The sequence below is a fragment of the Dendropsophus ebraccatus genome, chromosome 4, assembly GCF_027789765.1.
Source record: "Dendropsophus ebraccatus isolate aDenEbr1 chromosome 4, aDenEbr1.pat, whole genome shotgun sequence".
Classification (NCBI taxonomy): Eukaryota; Metazoa; Chordata; class Amphibia; order Anura; family Hylidae; genus Dendropsophus; species Dendropsophus ebraccatus.
The window spans coordinates 75,830,470-75,855,536 of NC_091457.1; the positions used below are offsets into that span (position 1 = coordinate 75,830,470).

The 25,067-nt window shown below is 41.0% G+C and overlaps 1 protein-coding gene and 1 long non-coding RNA gene across 2 annotated transcripts in view; one reads left to right on the forward strand and one right to left on the reverse strand.

Moving 5' to 3' along the window:
• Positions 1-25,067, reverse strand: part of PIEZO1 (piezo type mechanosensitive ion channel component 1 (Er blood group)) — a 186,348-nt gene that overhangs the window by 14,668 nt on the left and 146,613 nt on the right. The window contains exons 18-36 of the mRNA XM_069966046.1: positions 22,142-22,302; positions 20,512-20,688; positions 19,711-19,836; positions 18,223-18,423; positions 17,324-17,528; positions 17,126-17,230; positions 15,775-15,928; positions 13,920-14,163; positions 11,713-11,809; positions 10,271-10,439; positions 10,014-10,103; positions 9,025-9,101; positions 8,830-8,907; positions 8,119-8,219; positions 4,356-4,485; positions 2,295-2,369; positions 761-933; positions 402-526; positions 133-327 (exon numbers count right to left, since the gene is read on the reverse strand). Coding sequence (XP_069822147.1) covers positions 133-327; positions 402-526; positions 761-933; positions 2,295-2,369; positions 4,356-4,485; positions 8,119-8,219; positions 8,830-8,907; positions 9,025-9,101; positions 10,014-10,103; positions 10,271-10,439; positions 11,713-11,809; positions 13,920-14,163; positions 15,775-15,928; positions 17,126-17,230; positions 17,324-17,528; positions 18,223-18,423; positions 19,711-19,836; positions 20,512-20,688; positions 22,142-22,302 — 2,683 coding nt within the window. The remainder of the gene's footprint in view (positions 1-132; positions 328-401; positions 527-760; positions 934-2,294; positions 2,370-4,355; positions 4,486-8,118; positions 8,220-8,829; positions 8,908-9,024; positions 9,102-10,013; positions 10,104-10,270; positions 10,440-11,712; positions 11,810-13,919; positions 14,164-15,774; positions 15,929-17,125; positions 17,231-17,323; positions 17,529-18,222; positions 18,424-19,710; positions 19,837-20,511; positions 20,689-22,141; positions 22,303-25,067) is intronic.
• On the forward strand, positions 13,963-23,470 carry LOC138788302 (uncharacterized). The gene is made up of 2 exons (XR_011362571.1): positions 13,963-14,123; positions 23,080-23,470. It is a non-coding gene; the product is annotated as an uncharacterized lncRNA (long non-coding RNA).

Consider the following 25,067-nt stretch of genomic DNA (forward strand, 5'->3'; position numbering starts at 1 on the left):
GTATGAAAAATATAATATTGACAATTTAAGATGCTTGGGGGAAAAATAATTAAAATACACCACAAAAAACCTGGTAGGACAATACTGCAGATACAATATGACAGGAATGACTGCATCATTATCAGTGGTTACCTGCAAAGAAGTAGTTCGCTGGCAGTGCGAGAGCGTTTTGTTGGTTGGATTTCCAGAGAACTTTTATCTGATGGACCATCCTCCCAGCCCACCTGCTCCATACTGTTAGTACGTGTGTTGTAGCCTGTACTGACTGGTGTGATTTTGTCTGTACAGTCTGCCATGCTGCTTAGGCCCTCCTCTTCCTCACAGCCACTAAGAATAAGAAGCCATTATGAACAGGGCCATCTTTCTCGATTTATACAGAATGTTTATATTTATACAATTACCTTGAACCTATGGTAGTCTGTGAATCGAGGGTAGTTCCTGTGGGCAAAGAGGATACACCAGGTTCTTTTTTGTCCTGTCCAATTTCATAAAGAGATGAGGGATCCTTTCGAGTCACGTCCTCACCCTACAATAGATTAGAAACAGAGTGAACTAGTAGTTTGCCTTCTTAAATAGCAACTCTATTCTACTGTAATAACTGAAATCACCAATTTAATAGTTTTGTTCCCTGGAGAATTGCCACTGCTTCCCTTTTTTTAGGGTCTTTTAGCCTTATTTTCTTTAGTTTGTAGCTATAACGTTTGGGGGGTATGAAGTAGCAGAACATATTCCCGAGAACACCCTCCACCAGTTTACTTACTTTTGACAACCTTTGAGTTAAAATGTATCTTTCGACCCACAAAACAGTGGACATGTCCACATACTGCTTTGTAAGAGTGCCCAGCCAGTCTATGAGACCATCCAACATGGCAAGAAGGAGGACCCAGAGGAACTTCAATATGTCAAGTATTCGTTGTACTACATTACTTCCACCTGAAGAGACAGAACAAATCAAAAGAAAACATAAATGCAGAGCAAAACACAGCCAATAAACCAACAACTATCTTTAACATTAGCTCAAAACAGTCATAAAAGCAACACATCAGGCTCAAAGCTGTCATTTCCTGTAATAATTTGCACAAATAATTTGTGATGAAGTAATCCATGAGTTCAGGATTCTGTGGAGTATTTAATCCTGTTCTTAATCATTTTTAGGCTCCATAATCTTCCAATGAAACCGCGTTCTTGAGGCTTCTTGCTTTGTAAAAATTTCTACATCTGATCATGAAATTAACTTTCAGACTTAAATTTTAAGACTGGTTTAACTACTGTGTCTTAGGAGAGAGATCTAGGAATTTGGTGCAGAGACAAAGAAAACAGTAAGCGGCTCAAAACTGTATTAAGCAGTTGTCGTCACATGTTATTAGTGGCTTCTGATCATACAATCTGGAGTATGTGCTGACATAGTAGTGGGATAGTTATTTATGATAGAATGAGATGTAAAATTCCCTTAGAATGAAGCTTTGCATAAGAACTGCTATTTTTGGCAAAGGCTAAGTAGTAGCTTTTATTTTACATTATGTGGTGTTTTAAGCATGGAAACTTGTAATATAAAAATGTGTGAAGGACAAGTGTGAAGTAATCTTTACATCCACATCTGTTGAAACATAAACGGGTTGCTCTGGATTAGAAAAAAATAATAATAAAAATAAGTTCAGATTTTTATCCATACCCAGCACCACTCTTGTCCATGGGCTGTGTCTGATGTTGCAGCTTAGTCTCACATTCAGTTGAATAGAGGTAATCTGCAGTGGAGTGGTGCTGGTTTAGAAAAATGCTCATCCTGGAACACTACTCTAATTGATAGGAACTAAGAAAATAAGCAAACAGTTGCCAGTTGCAAAATTTAGAAACCGTTGCAGCAGCCAAAGACCTTCTCAATACAGACTGTTGCATTCTCATGCCAGTATGAAGGCAAGTTATAGGCCTCTGACTAAAGGCTTCTGTATACTTGATCTGTCCCTTTGCCAGAGATGGCAGACAGCTGCAGAAATCCTGCAATTTATAATTCAGTGCATTGAAAATGCTCTATTTAAAGGGATTGGGTAACTAGGAAAACTAGGTCTAAATTATGAATTAAGTGCAATGAAACAAGCATTTATGAAACTTTACTTTTTGAGAGCTCCGTTACTTGTATGTATGTGGTAGACATCTGAGTCTAACAATTTTGCTTTGTGCTACGACCTCTTTAGGCAGAAGAGCAGATCTGCTTGTTCAAGCATCTTAAATCTGCTAACAGAATTCTAATAACTAAATAAGAATATAGCTTATAAAGATATTACTATTCTGCTCACCCTTGTCCTCATCCAGAACCTCCTCTTCTATTTCAGTTGATGGTTCCTCCTGACTCATATTTGCAGACTCTCCTCCTAGAAACCGAAACAGACTAAAGATTAGACTTCAAATAAACACATAATACAACTAAAATCATACAAAATCAAAGTCTATAGTTTATTGTAGATGTCAGTGAGGAGAGTGATATGGGGTAATAATGAACTGCACAGGAACCCATTGGGTTTGTCAGGTGCCCACCTTATGTAAAGCTATATTTAATGTTTGTCCTGAATTGCTTTGTTCATGCTACACTGGTATGCTTTTATTTGCAGGGAATGCTGCACTTAGTGTTGTATTGTTTTGTTATGAATTCCATATAATGTGTTAATATGTTTGTGTTCACTGCTGTGGTCTGATAACATGGCAGCAGGGAATATCACATCCGCATAGGCACTATGGCATAGGTAGCAGGGGCTAGTATGGAGAGCTTGCTGTGTAGCTATGGTTGGTGTGAGACCATGATTATAAGTTATCTGTGGAGAGACATCCTGTGTGACCAGAAGCCACTGCAGGCAAGCATAGCATGGTCTAAACCATGACAATTCAATTATTTTACGTTGTGGCTGCATACGTAAGCCCTGACCTGTAAGACTGCCAGGGGGCAGTTGAGGTTAGAGGTTTTCTCTAGCAGGAGTGTGACATCCATAACATCTGAATAAATGGCACTAGAGTAGCACAGAAACTGTCTAGTAATGTGTCCTTGGCAGGGCCCTATTTACCACTAGGCACCCGTGGTCCGGTGCCTAGGGCAGCACCTTGCAGGGGGGCAGCACCAGGGAGCAGGGGGACAGAAAAAACTATTTTTTTTTTTGTTTTTATTTTTTTAGTTTCCCTCCTCCCGTTCAGACTTGCCAGTAAATCTGGTGTCTTTTCCAGGGGGGTGGGGGGTATGGTGGTATTGGTCAGGTCTGGTATCGCCAATAGGTGCGTGTAGATGGGGCGTCTTCAGGTTTAGTGCCTAGGGCAGCAGCAGCTGTTAATACAGCCCTGGTCCTTGGGGCTAAAGCCTAGAGCAGAAGCTGTGATATTGAAGCCTTGGTTCTAGTGTGAAGACAAAAAATGTGACTGTGGACAACTATTTTCCTTGCTCAAGGGACAGTGACAGCGATCTAGAGACTCTGCTGTACAGATCTATATACTGTAACTGTAAATATGCCTGTATGCCTTTGAGTGAGAACCACCAAACATGAAACATGTATAGGTTTCTCGTTGCTGCCAAGCTTCAAGGGAATATGTCAGCTGTAATAAACATTTCAAACTGGTGACACTGTTAGCTGTTTAGTTGAGGAAACACATTATACCTTTCATATGTACATCTGTGCTTTCAGAATATTGAAAAATGCTTTTATTTTCTGGAAGAAAAAGCTCCTGACTAGCTGCAAGCTTGAATGTCTCCTCTCCCTCCTCCCTGCTTGACACCTGGAAGCTGAGTCCCAAGAGGGTGGTCTCCACCAAGTCCTTTGCAGCACCACCACCATCAGCCTGTAAGGGTCATCACCCTAAAAATTAAGGCCCTAACTACAAAGTCACCACTGACATTTGACCGCTTAAATATCTATGCCATCAGAAACGTAACTTTTCGGGGAAATCCTATCCACGGCATTGGTCATCAACAGTTATTTAGCAGATTCCTCCCAAATGGCACCCTTGCAGATTAGCTGTTCTGCACAGCCCCCACTGACAGTAAATCCAGGATTCAGAGCTAGAAGCTTTAGTACCATACACTGTGTAGTGGTGACAGGAAGATACTGCTCCTCTCTTCATTGGGAGCTGTGCCACCACTACGAAATGTACGCAGCTGAGACCTCCAGCTCTTTACACAAATTATTTCCCTGAAAAAATGACTTTAATGCATGTATTTTGAGACCTGTACTACAGCTGCAACAACCAGACCTCCCATAAACTGCCCTAGTGATCCAAGTCCATTTCAGCTGACCTGCAGGAGGTCGGAGTGGTCATATACGCTGCTTAGTTACAGGCCATAGCAAGTTATTTAGGATTAATTCCACGTAAAGGATCACCTTTTTCCTCCACTGATGCTCCTTTCTTCATCACTTGTCTAATCTTCTCTGTTTCAGACCTTTGTCTCTGGTGTCTTTTTCGTTCTTTTAGTGCAGTCTTGGCACTAGTGACCCAGGCTTGATATGCCAACTACAGAATGCAAGAGTTATAGTATACAGCTTAAAGACAGTCTAGCAGGTAAAAACATACAAGTGCATACAACATGCGCCAAAACAACAAACAATGTACAGTGGTACCTTGGTTTAAGAGTAACTTGGTTTAAGAGTGTTTTGGTTTAGGAGTTCACATTTTTTCAAAACTGTGACTTGGTTTAAGAGCATTGCTTTGGTTTAAGAGCTCCCTGTGCTGGGTGGAAGCGCGAGTGGGGGAGGGGCATTGCCTGCACAAGGTGGTCTACAGCTCTGTACTCTGACCCAGGAAGTCTCCCTCACCTTCCAAATCATAGCAGATCCACTTCAGGCTGGGGCTTGCATCAGGGGACAGGACTGTGGAGGTAATCTCTTCATAGCTGTAACCCCTCTCTCCCCGGACAGAGAGTGCTGCATGTATGTCCCCACATCTGCCCTGCTCATTCCTTCATGCTCCCTGCAGTCTCTGTCAGCCCTTGTGTTTCCCATCCTCTCTATTACTGTACAGTAACTTATAATATCACAGATTCTGCTGTTTCTGAATGTTTGTTTCATCTGTTTTACATGTTATTCAGAATAGTAAATCATTATTTTTGGGGTGTGGAACCAATTGTCTGCATTTCTATGATTTCTTATGGGAAAATTTGCTTTGGTTTAAAGAGTGGATTTGGATTGCAAGCACGTCCCGGAACGAATTATGCTCGTAATCCAAGGCACCACTGTAAAAGTATGAAAAGTTTACCAGCATATGTATAACCCATAGCAAAAATCACATATATGACACAAAACAATGTTTGTTAATAGCTAAACTGTCCAGCTTCATGGAATATACTTCAAACCAATGAAAAAAAACATTAATGACATGTTTTTAGACCTTACCAAGCTGATGACTTGGTAAATGACAGAAACATGGCCTTAAAGCGGTACTATCAGCAAGTTCAGCCGTATGAACCTGCTGATATGCCGCAGTAGATCATTACCTAAGAAGTGCAGGGCTGCTACTAAATCTTCTCTTCTCCCCCGCATTCCTTGGATAACTCCTAATTGCCCCTATGCTAATGAGGGGTTTAGGAGCATTTGGGGCAAACAAGATACAAAAAACACAGCAGTGAGTGTAGAAAAACAGGCTGCACCTCAATGTATAATAAACAAGAATATGAATAAAGTTTATTTTACACAACCAAACAATAGACATTTAAAAACACCTAAAATCATAGACTGAAACAAGCACAGAACCCAATAAGGCTCAATGTGCAACCTTACACCCCCCCCCCCCAACAAAGAAGATGGCATAACCAAGAGCTGTCTTATAAGAAAGATAAATAACCCACTAACAAGTGGAACAAAAAATGTGTGTATATGAACCTATAATATTGATGCAAACAATGTGATACTAGAAATGAGTAGACTGAATAAGGAGATAAATGCAGGCAATATGCCAGTCACACCCAAAAATCAATCCACAAAAAATATGGTATTGATATAAATAAATCCAATATCACATAATTGTGGATTGATTTTTCGGGTGTGACTGGCATATTGCCTGCATTTATTTCCTTATTCAGTCTACTCATTTCTAGTAGCACATTGTTTGCATCAATATTATAGGTTCATATACACACATCTTTTGTTCCACTTGTTTGTGGGTTATTTATCTTTCTTATAAGACAGCTCTTGGTTATGCCATCATCTTTGTTTGGGGTGTGTGTAAGGTTGCACATTGAGCCTTATTGGGTTCTGTGCTTGTTTCAGTCTATGATTTTAGGTGTTTTTAAATGTCTGTATTGTTTGGTTGTGTAAAATAAACTTTATTCATATTCTTGTTTATTATACATTGAGGTGCAGCCTGTTTTTCTACACTCACTGCTGTGTTTTTTGTATCATGTTTTTTGGAGTTTAGTGGCTAGCACTCAGCTAGATTGCATTGGTGGTGCCCGCAGAGGAGGTTTTCAAGTTCTAGGAGCATTTGGGGCGTCACCCTAAGTGCCGAGCACCAGCTTGGCACGCCCAGTCTGCCTCCCCCTGTGCTGCCCCCTCCATTGCCGCTCGCTATGCACACATGAATATGCATAGTGGGAGGCACAGAGCAACCCCTCGGCCCGCCCGGAGTACCCCCCTCTAGTGCCGCTGTGCGAAGCAACCCCCTTCCGTGCTGCCTAGCCCGCCCCCTCCAGTGTCGTTCAGCTGACAGCCGATCAGGAGCCCAGGAAAGTATGCTGCTCATTGCCAAAGTAGAGCAGCATATTTTCCTGGGCTCCTGATCGGCTGTCAGCTGAACGGCACGGGAAGGGGGCGGGCCAGGCAGCACAGGAGGGGGTTGCTCCAGGCGGGCCGAGGTGTTGCTCTGTGCCACCCACTATGTATATTCATGTGTGCATAGCGAGCGGCAATGGAGGGGGCAGCACAGGGGGAGGCAGACTGGGCGTGCCAAGCTGGTGCTCGGCACTTAGGGTGACGCCCCAAATGCTCCTAAACCCCTTATTAGCATAGAGGCAATTAGGAGCTATCAAAGGAATGCGGGGGAGAAGAGAAGATTTAGTAGCAGCCCTGCACTTCTCAGGTAAAGATCTACTGCGGCATATCAGCAGGTTCATACAGCTGAACCTGCTGATAGTACCGCTTTAACAAGAGCGCTGTCAACCGATACATTGGAAAGCATTATAAAATGCGATGGATGGTGGTTGCTTCCAGTATAAACAAAATAGAAAAGAATATTAATAAAAAAATATACAGGTAGACAAGTACATAAAGTAAGACATGAAAGCATCAGGATAGAAAGTTCAAAGCTGAAAAAAAAAATAGGTGTCAATGTTTGTAAAATAACCATAGAGATGAATGAAATGGGATTTAGCCAAATGAAAACCAGGAATAACACTTAAACAAAAACTAGGATACCAGAGCTAAAGAAAAGCAATTTTCTATTAAATTCCATTAAAAAAAAAAACATTTAAATGTATCCGTAAAAAAAAAAAACAACTGATCCGTTTTTTTTTTGTTTTTTTTTTTTTTAATAATGGAATTTAACGGAAAACGGACCAAAACGGATGCACACACAAGCATCCGTTTTTCATCCGTTTTTTGAAAAAACGGCTGAAAAAAAAAACGGATTGCAAAAACGTAGTGTGACCCAGCCTAAATGTTTTATTAAATAAAGCAGATGACTTGTATAGGCAAAGTATAACATGTACAAAGCAGAAGGCACTACTGAGAATACAGAGTTATATAACTCAAAGCTTGGATGAGGAGAGATGCAGCATCTAAGTAGTTGAACTCTCCCAATGTCAAAGTGCTGATGGACTGTAACTGCAACCAAAGACTGAACAGTATTGCTTGGCAGCATTATGCTGGCAGGCAAAATACACTGCAATAAAGTAGCAATACAGTGTACTGTATTCAATGATCAATAATTGCATGGCCCCTAGAATATGAAACTACCCCAACCTATTGCATATTCTTCACATTTACTTGGAAACCAGGGCGCAAGGATGGCAACCCCTATGACACACTATAAAGGAGAAAAACACCTATACAGTATTCCCTATACATGGAAGTGGAAATGTGTGATCTGATTTTTTGCTATGAGCAGAATGATGCTTTGATTGTGGAAAATGTTTGTGTCTTAGCCTGATCCCACCTGGAAGGCACTCTGCTTAGGTGGTCTCTGCTCCTCAAGTGCAGACTCTTCTTCTTCCTCGCTGTCCGACTCAAATAAATAATAATCTCCTGAATGCAGAACTGCCAGGGAAACAAACACATAGATGGGCAATAAGTACTTGCCAAGAAAATAGTGCATCTCTGAGGTTCTGGTTATCTTGGTGTCTCAGTTTCCAATTTAATGGAGCCAGTTTCATTATGAAATGTATCCTAATGTATCCCCATATAAGACTTGGGCTTATAATAGATCTGTAAAATGTAAAATTTTTTAAAAGCATAGTGCAGCAAACTATATTTGTGCCATCGAATGAAACGGAGGCTAGTGGTAGCACTGGAAACTAAAAAAGGTGCATAACAAAGCTGTGTACAGGTAAGGATTATGGGACATGGCAAGACATGAGTCTAACTTTTAACTGGGCATAGAGTCTTCAGGCTTTGCTGTGTTTGTATCACAAAAAAAAAAAAAATGACAAGCTGAGACGATATGTTAAGTCATGTTGGAAAAGGAGACTATGATATAATGTCAGTTAGTGATAATATTGTGTGTACTTAAATCAGGTGTATCGTTATTGCAGTTTCACTGAGGTATGAAAAATATACATAGTTTTGATAATTATTGACCTTTTTTTAAAGCTCTTGGCAGGGGGAAGAGGAATATTTTTCATAACCTTGGGCAGTGCTTTTTAACTACCTGAAGCATGATCTAACCAAGGGCGGCTCCAATGAATCTTCTTTTTGGATGAGCCCTTCTTAGCATCATCCTCTCCTTCTGGAAATCAAACAAAGAATCTTTATCAGTCATATAGCTCTACTATTCAGTAAATATACCCTGCCTGGACATACAAGCAAACAGTGCTTATAGCCAAAGCTGCTTTGCTGCTTGTACCTGCATTTTCCTGGTCCCGTTCACTCTGCTTCCTTCCTTTATGATAACGCTCCTGTTTAGCTCGAATTCTTTCCATTCTGTAAAGAACAATGAGTAGCTCACTAGTCAAACAGATCTACAACCTTAAAGCTACGTTCACACATAATTTTTTGAGACTTATTTGAGCCTCATAGAAAAAGCAGTTTTTCAGGCAAAAAGAACAAACAAAACTCTGAAAGTTTTTTTTTTTACCCTTTTTTTTTTTTATTTCTTTTGTAAATGAGTCATTTTTAAAGATGGCTCTTTGTAAAAGACTTTTTTGGACAGTTATGAACAGCCTGAAAAGTGGTTTCTATAACAGTTACAGCATTATAATTGAATGGTGGAGGATGTTTTCAGGTTGAAATCAACCATAGTCTTCTTGAATCTTTGTTTTCACTAGGTTTTTTTTTTAGATTTTTGAGCTGTAAAAGACTCTTTACAAAAATGTCAAACTGAATTTAGTGTTAAAACATCCTAGTTTACATTTCAAAAACAGCCCATAGTAGGTGCAGTCTCAAAGTTGGTGGTTAACCCCTACATAGGGAAATGCTTAAAGGGTGACCATCATTCCGCTTGTGCGGCAGGATACTCTTTTAACCTCCAGCAGTAGGTCCGCTCCTAAAGCAAGAAGTCTTTGAATTTTTGTATGATTTGACATTAACTACTTCTTTCATTTAGAATTTTCTTTACGTCCAAAAAATGTAAACAAAGATGGATATGCTCTGCAGGTTGTAAGCTCTTATTTAACCATGTTAGAATAAAGGCTTGTTTACTGCCCATAGCAATTGATCACAGTATAGTTTTTCGTCTAGTGAGCTTAAAAAAATAAACTTCTTTGTGATTGGTTGCTGTAGGTAACAATGAGTTATATAGCTCTTCTCCAAATGCTGAATAAAGCCATGTTTGCGACTCCCTTTGCACATTGGATTGTTTATACTGTATAGGTCTTTCTTATCATAGGTACTTACTGTTTTTTGAGCTGACTGAGTGATCGTCTCTCTGTTTCATGGCGAAAATCCATGTTTTTCCTAATACTTGCCATGAAGAGCTCAAATCCTCTGCAGAAAAAAAAAAACTATAAAAACAAGCTATAAGTTTTCTTACAACACTGTGTATAAACTTATGACAGACAAAGGAAAGTGTGCTTTATGAAAGGAAAGACATTTCAATGTGGTTTTACATAATAGAATGTATGTTTTATATCACTACTACTTAGTGTACAGACCTGGAGGCCTGCAGGGAGGAAGCTTTAAGGTCGGAAACTACGTGTAAGAAGTAGGAGCTGAGGAAGACTCTTCTCTGCAGAAGGAGAAAGAAAAAGCAAATGCTATCCCAGATGATACCGGCTTCTTCTACGGGCAGTGGACAGTCATGACCCTTGTCTATTTCTTTAGCTAGAGATAGAAATAAGAAGTAGTCAATGGCAAATCATACACAAATCTGATAAAAAAGGATTTGGGAATACTCCTCCTCCTTATATAAAAGAGAGTCAATGAAGTCACCTTGAATTCTTCTTATTCAACTTATCTACAATAATGAATGTGTAACTCTATATACATGTTGCACAGGTCTGCAGGATTTGCAGCATACCATTCTCTGTTGGCTCAATATCAGAGTCTGTCTTGGCGATTTTCATTTTATTATATGAAACGTTACACCAGGCACCAAACAGTAAATGAGAACACCAACGGTCTTACTGCATTGCTAAGCTGCTAGCGGCTTCCAAGAGCAAACAACAGATGTGTACATGGAGCTCTAACTGTTGTACAAGATGTAACTCCAGGTCAGCACAGGATAAGTGGAGCAAAGCATTGACAAAGTTGTTTCATGTCTTATATAGATTATACCTGTATGTGAACAGCAATTATTCCTACACCCAAATATCCAAACAAAATTTTGCCCAATATACCTCTATATTAAAATTCTATCAGTAGGTTTGAACTATTTTTGCAGTTGTTACTTTCATTGGAATCATTGGAATTAGAATTTTTATGTCAAAATGAGTATAATTTACAGCATCTCTGTCGCTTTAAAAAGAGTGAGATGACAAAAGTTTTAATTGGTATGGATCCGGGTTTTCAGACGCTGACAAATTATTAGACACAGCCAGGAGAAGCTTTATGCAAACTTAAAATGGAGAAAGTATCTTACAGTAAGGGTATGTGCACACTAAGGAAATTTGACGAAAAATCCATCTCGAAATTCGCCGCTCGCAGACTGCGGCGGGCACGAGCTTCTCCGTCCGTGTCATAGACTCCATTCTATGCACGGGCGGATTTTCCGTCAAATTTCCTGAGCGTGCACATACCCTAATACTGAAAATTCAGCAAGCTGGGGAGTGAAGCTGTCAGCCAAATGTTCCTCTTTCTAATGATCAGTGTTGTTGTAAACAACCAGACCTCTTCTGATTTGATGGATGCATTGAGCCCTGACACTATGCACTGGAGGGAACTTCCTGCGTTTGGTCTCTTTTTTAAGCCAGCACAAGTCTTTAGTCTAAAGCTGCCTTTAGAAGACTAGACCTGGACACAAATAAGTATAGCTTTGTTTTAGAGCATGATAACTAAAAAAAACTAATGAATGCTGGTTTAGATTTCGAAAATTACAATGACAATTTATCAGACATTTGATCTCATTAGGCTTTTGATCTGGTTTAGTGGTACTCACGATTGTAGTAGCCCTTCACAGTGCACACCAGACTGAATAGCTGTATAACCCAGCAAAAGTTGTTCTGCATTTGTTGAACAAACACACAGGACAAGAGCTGGAAAAAAGGGTAAAGTGATGAGGTACTAAAAAGAGCAAAGATTACAGAGCAGACATACTGGGGCAAATCTGTTTCATTCATTAATGCATATACAGTATAAACTTGTGCCAAAAGTTTATACTGTGTATGTAAATACTGTAACTGCATATTTGCTAGGTTCACACCTGCATCAGGGCCTCCATTTGGGCCCTCTGTTGCAGATTCAATTCAAAAATTATATAACTGGGGGAGAAATGCCTGGTGGAAGCGGCAAGCACATTATTGTAGGGTTCATCAGGCTCTGTTGGTGTCTGCTGTGCAGCAGATCTGCATGCCCCATATTTTTGTTCTGCTCTGAGAAAAAGCATATAGATAAAAAAAAATAATTATATGTTTAGGATGCAGATGTGAACACAGTCTTAGATTAGGTTCACATCATGATTTTGCAATCTGTCTCACTGTATCAGTTTCCAAACGTACAGAAGAACGTGACCATGTTTTTGAGTACGCTACAAAATGTAAAAAAAAAAAAAAGTATCCATGCCACATTACCAATACCCCATAACCCCCTGTGGAGGCACATTTTACTGTTCATGTTTGCACGCAGTGGCTCATTGTATTAACAAAAATTCTTCCAATAACTGGTGAAATATATAATAGAAACAGGGCAGTATTAACAGCTGCTGCCCTAGGCACTAAACCTTAAGACGCCCCATCTTCACGCACCTATTGGCGATACCAGACCTGACCAATACCACCATACACCCCACCCCCCTGGAAAAGACACCAGATTTACTGGCAAGTCTGAACGGGAGGAGGGAAACTAAAAAAAATAAAAACAAAAAATTTAGCTTTTTCTGTCCCCCTGCTCTCTGGTGCTGCCCTAGGCACCGGACCACGGGTGCCTAGATGTAAATACGGCCCTGAATAGAAACCTTCTCCAGCACGCTGCTCTTGTAGATTTCTACAGTAGGTATTTTATGCATATGACAAGCAAAGCAAAAACATGGGGGAAGAGATTTTAGATGATATGCTTTACAAATGCAATGTTTTCTGTACATCACATGCATCTATCACTGCAAATAATATGCAGCTACAATGGACTCGTTTACCATTTATTCTGACAATTCTATTAATGTAGCTTACCTAAGAGAAGCAATCAAAAGTAAAAAAAAAAAAGAAAAAAGGCACAACAGAGCTGACCACAGCAATTGCCTGTGGCTAAAAAGAACTCAAGAAATAACAAATATGCTGAATTTTCTGGCAGAAATGTTTGGACTTATAAACAAGGACAATGACACCTGCTTATACAACAACTGTCTAGCAATGATGAGAAGATCTGGGTCACTGAAGCTTTTTCAAGCTGAATAGAAGAAAAGAGTTAAAGGGGTTATCCAGTGCTACAAAAACATGGCCACTTTCCCACCTCTCTTGTCTCCAGTTCAGGTGCGGTTTACAATTAAAGGGAACCTGTCACCCCCCGTATCGGGGTGAAGGCCGCCAAACCCCCGGATACTTACCCCATCTAGCCAAGTCCGGCTCCTGGAGCCGGTCCCGGGACGGAGATATCCTTGTCGGAAGCCCGGCGCACGCTGCATAGATAAGTCCGATGCCCATAGAGAATGAATGAAGCCGTCATTCTCTATGGGTGTCGGACTCACCTCTGCAGCTAGCGCGGCGGGCTTCCGACAAGGATATTTCCGTCCAGGGACCGGCTCCAGGAGCAGGATTTGGTGAGATGAGGTAAGTATCCGGGGCTTTAGCGGGGGGTCGGGCGGCCTTCACCCCGGCACGGTGGTGACAGGTTCCCTTTAAGCTCCACTTACTTCAAAGGAACAGAGTTTTAAACCCCACCCAATATGGAGACAAGAGAGGGGGAAAAGTGGCCATGTTTTTGTAGCGCTGGATAACCCCTGGATAACACACTGCTGTACACCTAGGATCTATTATAATTTATACCTTATGTCTGATATGTTAAATTGTTGATTTAATTTAGAATTACAGCTGATATCCATTAACAAGGTCAGTGAGTCAGTAAATCACAGCTGCTGAAGTCATAGGTTGGGATGTTGCCCATCAAAGCTACAAAAACAATGAAAGTAGTTTCTGGGTAAAGGTTAACTCTTACCGATAACAGGTTCTTGGACAGTATGACTGTAATGTTATAGATGATTAAACAGTCCCATAACACCAGTCTGGCTTTCACAGGCTTCTGAAGGAGTGCCGTGCCCGAGAGGAGGAGATAAAAGCAGGACATCAAGTAACCGAGTCCAAACACGCTGATTCTAGTGGATCCTGTGATAAACACAATTGCCAGGACGAACCAGAACAGGTAACGGAAGACCACTACTTTCAGCATGTCCAGATAGGACCTGTAATTAAAAATATAACAGTTTTACTAATTTTACAGCATTATTTTGACACACTACTTTGCTTAACTGTAAAGCACTTGTACCTTTTAAAACTCTTCCTGCCTAGCTAGTTGGATGGGAAAAAGTACATATTGTTGCATTTTCAGGGTGAAACAGTTTGTCAGTGACTTTGTCAGCTTAAAGCGCAACTATAATTTCAGTAGCCAAAAAATGAAATTCCTCAAATAAAAAGCCCATGTGTTACCTTTTAAAAAGAGCCATAAAAAGAGCCATAAACTGCGTTGATAGTGTGCACGCTCGCTGAGATATCCCCAGTTGTTTGGCTCAGAAGAATAAATTAATTTTTCTCCTGGCTGAGAGAAAGTGGGCGTGGCCTGTCCCTCATCTCCCTGGCTGGGTCCCTCCAGTCACTGAACAGCACCTTAGCAGATGTATCACACATAGCAGGATTAGATACAGCCCCAGCATACAGTATCACAATGTAAGATTAGATACAGAGCCCCAGCAGATGGTATCACACACAGTGGGATTAGATACAGTCATCTGCTCTCATTACACTGTAGGATAATGTCAGCCATGGAGGTGGGGGCACCTGCTGCAGACATCTGATAGTGAATGCTATATGTACTATGGAAGGACTACAGCTGTGTTGTGCTGGGACTTGTAGTCCTCCCCTCAGTGACTCACCCACTTTCCCTCATGCAGTACATTGGAGTCATGGCTGGGATGTGCCTCCTTGTTGAAGCACTGAGTACTCGTCCCTCCATCCAGCTCTTCCCCTGCACTGCTCCTCACACACAACACCCTCAGCTCTGCTTAGTCACCTCTGTGAGGGGAGGGGGAGAATTTGCTGCTAGGAGGTGGGGGAGCAGGTTTTGTTTATGTTTCTCTCTGTGTCAGGGCTGTTATCTTATCCTCCTGTCACAGTCCGTACACTCAGGACGGATCTGCAGTGAGGGGGCGTGTCCAGCAGGAATGCAGAAATAAGTCAGAGCCAGAGAGGGCTTAGAGGGGATAATCAGCCTTATGTATTTAAAAAACTGTTCATTTTAGGTTATTAATGTATATTGCAAAAAGTCTTATCATGACCTAAGCTAACTAAAACTGAATGGTCAAAATATTTTATAGTTGCGCTTTAAGTTTACAAACCATTGCAGCAACATCTGGGTTAAGGCAGATGCGCATTCCATATGCTGGAATCATCACAGTTTTTCTGGAATACTTGAAACAAGTAAGGATCTAGACTGCAACATACAATGGAGCTTCCTAAAAGGAATACTCTGGACAAAACACATACGCTGCCTAACAGCAAAATGGTCTGGGCTCCCAACAATAACCAATAAGAGCACAGATTTCATATCTCAACAAGCACTGTGATTGGTTGCTATGGGAAAGCCAAAAAGTTTTGCTATTAGACAATTATTATTTATTCCCCCCAGTGTGTTATGCCTGGTGCAAAAGCTGAATGGGGCAGAGCATGAAAGCAATTTGCTCTAGGGTGTTGTTTGCATGTGTATCATGCAATGTCCTCCTAGGGCTAGCACTGTATGTATTACAGTATGCACATTTCGCTCAGTGTTCCTATAATGGATGACTGAATATGGAACTCACCGACAGTTGATAAAGTTTGGGACCAAGTTAGGTCTGGCACCAGGAAATTCTATCTGTTCTGTGTTCTCTCCAGCAACAGTGTACCACTCCTCCTTCTTTTCATTAACAAATACCTTCCACTGTTGGGACACACACAGCAGCAAGAAAAAGTCACCTGGAATAAAAACAGGAAAGTTAAACAATTGAATCCGGTAACTGACCTGACCAGAACATGAAGATACAACAGAAACTGGCAGAACTTCAAGTAACTGTATGAAGCTGCCTGATCTACATGTGTTTAATTTACTTGGTTCACTTACATTGAATGTTCAAAGCTTACTTTGAAGTTGATCATTATCCTACAATGAGGAGTCCTGGCATCTTACTAAATACATGTTCAATAACTATTTGGCCAACTTTGCATACATAATATCACAGTGGAGAGTGTATAAGGACACATAATGATTTAAAAGGGAAAACTAGACCTGGAACATTCGGTCTTCTCTTTATCTTATATAAAAAAAATTGGAGGGCACCTGTGATCATAATATAGAGGTGCCCTAATACTCATATTTACACCCCTGAGCCTGATACACTTGCTTGCACTAGCACATGCTGTACCTTTCATAGAAACCGCTACCAAAAGTACTGCATGTGGTAGCATAAGTGCTTGTAAATGAAGAAGATGCAGCACTCACTTGAGCACCATGGCTTCCTCCAAACAGCTGATCACAGGGATGCAAAGAGTTGGACCCTCAACTATTTATAACAACTTATAGAGTAACCTCAGGTTACTCTATTTAGAAAGCTCAGATAACCTATATCTGTGCCTAGTCATTAGTGTTGCTACTGCAAGATCATTATGACAACACGTCCTGTTCTTCAGCACTATCATTAATGAAGGTGATTTTAATATACTGACTATAAATCACCATCAATATCCTCATACACATAACATACCTGCCACCATCCAAGTCAGTTAGGATGTGAACACTGATAAAAATAGAGATTTGTGTAATGTGTATCTTTTAGATTGGCAGACCACTGTCAGGCACAAGCTTGGTGTTTGGCTGGTGATCAATAAAATGAGCCTTTGTACAACTCAATTTATGTCAGTGAAAGGTCTTAGCAGCCATTCGCTTACATGATTGTCGGTCACACATCTGGGAGATGTGCGGCCGGCTAATGATAATTTGTGTTATTGCACAATCCCGATCAGGTGAAGAATGTGTATTTGCTAGTTCACCAGCTGATTATTGTGTCGTTTACAAAGGAAAATAATCAACCAATGTAAAAGGCCCTTTATAGCTATCATTAGAAGTATATTGGTTGTTACACTATCAGCAACATAGAATTCATTACTATAACTTACTGATTAGGTTGGTAGCATTGGGAGGTGTGTAAAAGTCTGGAAGAAACATCCATTTTATCAAAGCAGAGTTCACAGGAACAAACTTGTCCCATCTCCAGGGATATTCTGTCAGTAAAGAGTTGAAGGACATGGTAACTATTAAGTTGGAAAGGATCAGTTGTGATGGAACATTAGTGCCAAATTGCAGCGAGCACTTACCTATGCAAAGCACAGGGGGCATACCCAGACAAAGCAGATACTGCCAGATGAGGAAGAAGATTAGAAACAAGCAGTACTTCGGCCACACTTTTGCAATCTTCCCTCTCTGCCGTCGGGTTAAGATTACAATCAACCAACAACCATGGAAGATAACCATGAAGTTCATTCGCTGGCCAATTACATTCACAGTTAAGAGAAAGCAGATCTGAAATTTCAGAGACATAAAAGCTAAAACACTTACTAATTTAAGGCTATGTTTACATACTGTAAAAGATATGGACGTATTTTCAATGTAATAATGTGCTCCATTTAAGTCAATGGCAAATTGGTCGGCAGTGCACCACACCGTATAGAATAACGGCTGTAAATGATTACCACCGTGCAAATAATGAACATATTATTTACCACCTGTTTTTGCAATTTCGTTTTTTTTTTTTTTTTTTTTTACATCTGTTAACACATTGTTAAAGGAAACCAATCAGCACATTTGTGCCAATTGAGCTCCCAGGGATGCTAACATATCTCCTACCATACTGGAGGTTGCATGTTCTGTGGCTCTATGGTTTTGCAAAATGATCTTTGTCGTGATTGAAAGACAAGGAGGCCTGTTAGAAGCTTCTAGCAGGCCTCCTCGCCTGTCAATCACTGTCGCAGAACCCAGATGACAAGTCATGGCTCTCTTCCGGAACCACACGCCTGATTAAAGGTAATTTTGCAAGAAATAAAGTCATGGAACACGCAACCCCCAGTATAGTAGGAGATGTGCTAACATCAGCTCTGCAGCGTCCATGAGAGCTGAATTGACACAAATAGCTAATGGCCTTATAAGCTACAAAATAAAATATATAATGTAAGGGAAAGCAAGAAAGTCCTTTTAGTGTTTTCATGCAAGGCCTCACCTCCAGCCCAAACTTATAAAAGAAATAGTTGATGAAATATTTGATGCAGTTGAGGAGACTCTTATCCAGATGGTTTCGCCACACATCAGGAAACACAGTCTGGTTGCGTGGTACTTCCAGTTGGTAGCGTCGACGGTAAAAGGTTTGGTGGCGGTACACAATGGCCTCAAATGTCAGCAAGACTAGGATCTGCAAATGATTCTGTGGATACAAGAATATAAAAGATCTAGCTTACAACTAGCTTATGTACATGACTTTGTTGTCTGCATTCCTATTTATGTTTGGTTTTGTGTTGTACATGGCCGGGACACTCCACTTTTGCCATTGTCAGCTTGATGCTTTTGAGAAAAGTTGGCTCTTTGTTTTAATGTCAGGAGTGTCACATGCAATGCTGTGATTTGCCATTATTCTGTTACAGCATATCAAGGTGGCAGGTGCGTCATGCTTGGTTTTTTCCTATTATTATTCATTTTAAAAAAGCAAAATGAAGAAAAAGGACAAGGATTGGCTGTCACACATCTGGTAAATTTTTTTTCTATGTGTTAAAACGCTCCTGATAAGCTAATAACAAGATGTCCTGCTTCTGGGACCCTTACATTGAGGACCCCTACATCTAGTGTTTATATCTCCTGTGGTGGTGCTACCGCGAAACTGAATTACACACATCCCACTAAATCGATGTGCTACCTGTGTAATGCAGGGATGTGCTGATCTTCACTAGTAGATGAATGTCCCGGATATGGGGCAACATTTTTTAATATGAAAAGCCTATTTAGGTGTTTTAAAGATTTTCAAGATTAGGCAACTCCTTTATATCACAACTAAGGCTTGCTCTACAAATGCTCATATCAGAACAGAATATATATGGGATGCTAAAGAATGGTGGAGATTTTGCAAATGAATATTTCAATTAGAGTGTGGTGTTATTGTAAAGGAAAGACAGACTTTTCCTTCTTTCAAATCCATTCCCGATTTTGCATTTAATAATTAAGATTAAAAGCTTGAACATATCCTTGGGTAAACTTATCCTTTGAATTTATACAACTCAACCATAACATTAAAAGATACTGACAGTAGAAGGAATAACATTGATTATCTAGTTACAATGACATCTGTAGGGGTGGGATATATTAGGCAGCAAATACATAGTGAGTTCTTGAAATTGATATATTGTAAGCAAAAAAAAAAAAAGTGAACGTGATTCTTGATATGTAGTGGTTATACCAGTATTAGGAAGGAAGACTGAGAACTGTCAAAGGGCCTAGGACTGATAAATCACATTTTGTTACACCTCATATGGCCAGACAGGTGCATGTGCTTCTTTTACCAGGAAAAGAGATAAAACCAGGATGTACCAGAAACTGAAAGCAGCTGGTGGAGGCAGCTGTTATGCCAGATATAGCTAAATCATTGTATATTTACAAAGGTAAGTAACTGAAACAACTTTTGAACACAGATGTTCAACTGATTTTTATTATTCATCTGTACCTGGATGTAGCCCAAATTAGGATGACCTTTGCGGATCCCAAACCAATTAGCCGGGTCAACTGGTCCACGGTACAGTGTTGAGTTCAGGATCTCTTCCTCCAGGAGACTGGTGCCATTAGGAAGTGGCTAAAGAAATATTTAAAAAATGATGTTATCAATTCCATAAGCCTGAAGTATTCGAATCATTCTCAATTTAGTCACTTTAGTTTACAGTCTTCTGATGTGGAATGCCAAGAACACATACACTGTAGGGATGAAGAACTTTCCTGACTTCAAGAAATACAATCAATCAAATACCAATACATGTCATTGAAGTTCAAAGCTTCTAAAGTCTTAGAACTTCTAAGCATAAAATATTGAAGTCTGAAATAGTCCGCAGAACAAAGTAAAATATACAAAGTGACCACATCTGGTACACAAATATTCTTCTTTTGTTAGGTTGTACAGCTGACAGATTGGCCATAAGACCTATTCAACATATTGGTTGCTGTCTCTCTACATCATTTAGTTCTGATCATTTCACCAAGAAAATCTTATCAATAAAGAATAAACATTGACACAGTACAGTATTTTTAGGGTGACATAAACAGCCTTATTTATGTCCCTATAAACCCACTGAATCTGGTGGCAAATTGCAACTACTTTTCTTTAGCTGTGATAATTTTGCCTCATGGTTAGATGGCATGTGGTCCTAAAATGGTCTGCAAGTCTTTAATAATGGCAGATGCAGTTGTCAGAATTAATAGAGGTAAATGTTATGTGTAAGGATCATACAATCTTCCTCTACCATCATGTACTCACCTGTGTGCAATTCACAGAGTAGTCCTCAGGATTTACTATGGTGAGTTGATAAAGCATCTTGCAGACAATGATTATGGATGTCCAAATGGTACAGAGGCAAGAAGCCATATGATGGAAACGTGAAAATGGGACTGCAAATGCCCACAGAATCACAAAAAGGAAATTCATCACAGATACCTAAGGAAGGTCAAAACATATATAAAACCAAGTTTCATTATTCTGTTGTTAGAGTAATGACTTGCATTATATTAGTATCCATATCCATAGAATTAAAAGGAAATAAATGAAAACTGTTAATTTAAAGAATATATAAAACAACTACACCCACAACCACCCATCCCCACCCTTGCCAGACTACATGCATTATTTGTAGTTCTGGAAAAAAGTAGTAGGCTCTCAAGATTGCTCATTATTTTAATAGATACATGAACAAGGGCAATATTAAACAGAATAAGAATAAAAATACTCACTAAAATGTGATAGAAGTAAGCTTTAGGGTACAAACCCACTTGCCGGATCTGCAGCGAGTCTCCTTGCTGCGTTTTTGCAGCGAGACTCGCTGCAGATGCCAGCCCTATACTTTCATTAGCAGAGAAACTTTTGTCTGCAGCCCTCCCCATTAACCCCTCTTGCCGCCGGACATTATAAATTACCGGGTCCCCGTTCCTGCTTGCTTCGGGGCTCCCGGTGTCTTCACGGCCCGCCCGGCCAATCAGTGCGCTGCGGCAGGGCAGCGCACTGATTGGCCGGGCAGAACGTGCCGGGAGCCGCCGAAGCAAGCAGGAGCGGGGACCTGGTAATGTATATCCTGCCTGCCCCCCCTGCAGCCCCGATCGCCCCCGGCCGCATGATTGCCCCCCGCCCGCATGATTGCCCCCCGCACCCCCCGGCCATACGATCGCCCCCCACAGCCCCCGGCCGCATGATCGCCCCCTGCAGCCCCCGGCCGCACGATCGCCCCCCGCAGCCCCCGGCCGCACGATCGCGCCCCGCAGCCCCCGGTCGCACGATCGTGCCCCGCACCCCCCGGCCGCACAGGCTGCGATCGTGCGGCCGGGGGCTGCGGGGGGCGATCATGCGGCCGGGGGCTGGGGGCGATCGGGGCTGCAGGAGGAGCGGCCAGGATATACATTACCAGGTCCCCCCCCTCCTGCTTGCTTTAATCCCTGGGTGCGTGGCAGGCAGGTAGTCATCTGGGCAGCTCCCTGCCATGTGTTTAAGCTAGCTTTAGGCTATGTTCACACACCGTCATAATGAAGGCCGTTTTCATTGGACGGCGCTCATTTAACGGCAAATAACATTATTTACCTTTAAATGAAAGCCGTCTAATAAAAGCGGCCTTCAATATGACAGTGTGTGAACATAGCTATAAGGAGTATATTATTCTATTATAGCTATATATATTATTTTCTTACTCTATTTATTGTTGCCCTTGTTCACTTATCTAGTAAAATAAGAAGAAATAATCTTGAGAGCCTACTACTTTTTTTCCCATTAATTCATTTTTTTCCCTCTGGGGTGCAGGAGACCAGTAGTGCACTCATAACCCATTAATAGCCAATACCCATTACGCTTTCTTGAGTTAGTTTGAGCACTCACCAACTATTATTACATTTGTAGTACAGCTTACCTCTTGCAGGGCCACCCAAATACTGTACAGAGCCACAAGCTTCATCACATGGAGCTCAAGTAGCCGCCACAGGAAGACTTGCACCTGGTGTAGAAGCTCTGAGAACTTGTAGAACAGAACGGTAAGACGCTGAGCAACCAAGTCCCACTTGCTGAGGGAGGCTAGCATATAAGGAAATGATAAATCTATAACAGCGGTATCCAGTTAAACAACAGTGAGTACATCAAACATTCCTTACTTACTAGATTTGTAACATGGCACAGGGAATGTATGAAAACTAAAGCATCTACTGACATTAAAATTGACAGTACAATCTACTTACCAGAGGCAAAAGTTTGTGCACAAAGAGGCCTAATAAAATTTGTGCAAGGTTTTCCTTGTGTAACACATAAAGACCTATATACACGGGACACAACTTGCGAACTTCAACCATTTTATTTATAAATAAATATATAAATAAGATCTATATAAACACTTCTGACTAAAGCAAGACCAATTACTTTATTTCAATTTTCTGCAACACTAATAACTCATGTCATGTCATACTGATGATACTAATCATGTATCTCTGGAAGACTATGTTTTTTCTTAATTCTATTCCAGTAACAAACATACACATAGGTATTCAGCACAGAGAAACACATTACAACCTGACATTATACACCCAGTCTAGGAGGCACTGTGCCAACCCTACATACAGATCAGCCTTTGTTTTACATCTCCATGTACCTTAGGCAGGAAAGAATTGTGTTCAGTGAGTGAATAGGATAGCTATTCCTGACATGATGGATACACCCTATTCTGAACAGTTATTTGTTTCTGCCTCATTTGGTAACAGTTACTGTCTGTAACTGTCTTTGATCTAGATGTTTTCCTAAGCTACATGTCATTTATTCTGAATGTATTGTTTGTTTTTTTTTAAACTCTTTTTATTGAAGGAGAAAGAACAGACACAAGTAACAAGTCATATCACAACAAACTTGAACATGACAGCTCAGCAGAGCAGATATAGATGCACCTGTGTCCATAAACAGATACGAACACTGAAATAGGGCAGTAAAAACCAAGGTACATAGGTATAAAGAGTAACAACACCACACAGAACAGTAAAGAAAAAAAAGAAAAGCACCGTGAAGGACATCTCTACACAAAAACGGCATAAAAGTACCTTATTCATCACCACGAGGTGAAGGAACATTACGCTCGTCCATCCGCACAAACCTACTAGGTTGAAATGCAGTCAGAGGCGACTGCACCACCAACCCCATACTTTGCTGAATTTCCCAGAACACCCTCTATGTTTGTATATAATAAACTCATAAGACAATACGGAATTGACTATTTTTTTCCATTTACTCACTGATGGGGGTCTGATGTCCATCCATCTCATTGCTATCGTCTTTCGAGCCATAAACAAAGATTCTCTTAGGAAAATCCTGTGATAATGCGGCCATTCTTCTTCATCTAATAAGCCCAGTAGACACACTTTGGGCATACATGGCACCGTAATACCTATAATTTGCGACAATTGGGTCGATACTTCTGACCAAAAGGCGCCAACATCTGGACAGGCCCAAATCATATGCCAGAAGTCTGATTTCGGGCAGTGGCACCTGTGACATTCCCCTGAAGGATACCTGCCCATTCTATGCATACGTACAGGTGTTAGATAGCTCTGATGAATGATAAACAACTGAGTCATCCTGATGTTAACGACAGGAGAAACATACAAATGGGAGGACATCAGACCACTCATCTTCAGACAGTTCACCCAAAGCATTGCGCCATCTATCTTCCACTGGCAGAGGGTTATTCTCTATACGGTACTGAATGAGAAATGAGTATAATGCAGAAATTAGGCCTCCAGGTCCCCGAGACCTGAACACCCCAATAAGAGGATAATCAGAGAAAGGCAAAGAAGACCTTGGGAACTGGGCACGGAAGGCATGTCTAAGCTGTAAATATCTGTACAACGACCCTCTTGGTAAATCATATTTATCTTGCAACTGCTGAAAAGAGCAAAATGTTTGATCCCTGCACACATCCCCCACCTTACAGATTCCGTGTCGTATCCAAAAATGAGGTTCCAATTGCTCAGAAAAATGTGGCAGATTAGGGTTATACCACAATGGCGTCTCCGTCATCACTCCCTGAAACCGTAGTAACTTTTTAACAGCACCCCAGACTTGTGAGGCTAGGTTATGCAGTGGTAGGAGCTTAGAAGGTTTCAGAGCCCCCTTCTCTAGAACGGGCCACAGATGTTTGAGGTCCAGAAAGTGAGCTAAATGATGTTCCCTGTTTGGTAGAATCTCCGCCTCCACCCATTTCCCAAGATACCGCAATTGTCCAGCTAAATAATATAAATAAGTATCTGGGAGGGACATACCACCATAAGCCTTGGGTCTCTGAAGTGTTAGTAGACTTAATTTGGACCTTGAGGCACCCCAAACAAAGGAGGGGAAAAGGGAGTGGAGACTTTTAAAGAAAGACATTGGGACCGGGGCAGAAGCGTGCTCCAACATGTACAGGCATTTTGGTAGAATAACCATCTTAATGAGTTTAATACGCCCTGGCACTGCAAGAGGAAGAGTCGCCCAGATCTTAAACTTAGCTTTTATGAAATCTAATAGTGGATACACATTCATAGTGAGATCCTGGGAATATTGTCTACAGATCGTAATACCCAAATACTTAAACTGGGCCACAACAGGCAACCCATGGGCGTTAGCCGCCCAAAAATCTGGACATAGGGGCATAAATACTGATTTAGACCAGTTCATATATAAACCGGAGTATCGGCCAAAGGAGTTGATGAGGGAAATCGCCAGAGGGAGGGTAGTAAGAGGGGAGGACATAAAGAGAATAGTGTCATCAGCATATAATCCTACCCTATCTTCCCGGTCACCATTGATAATACCTTTATACA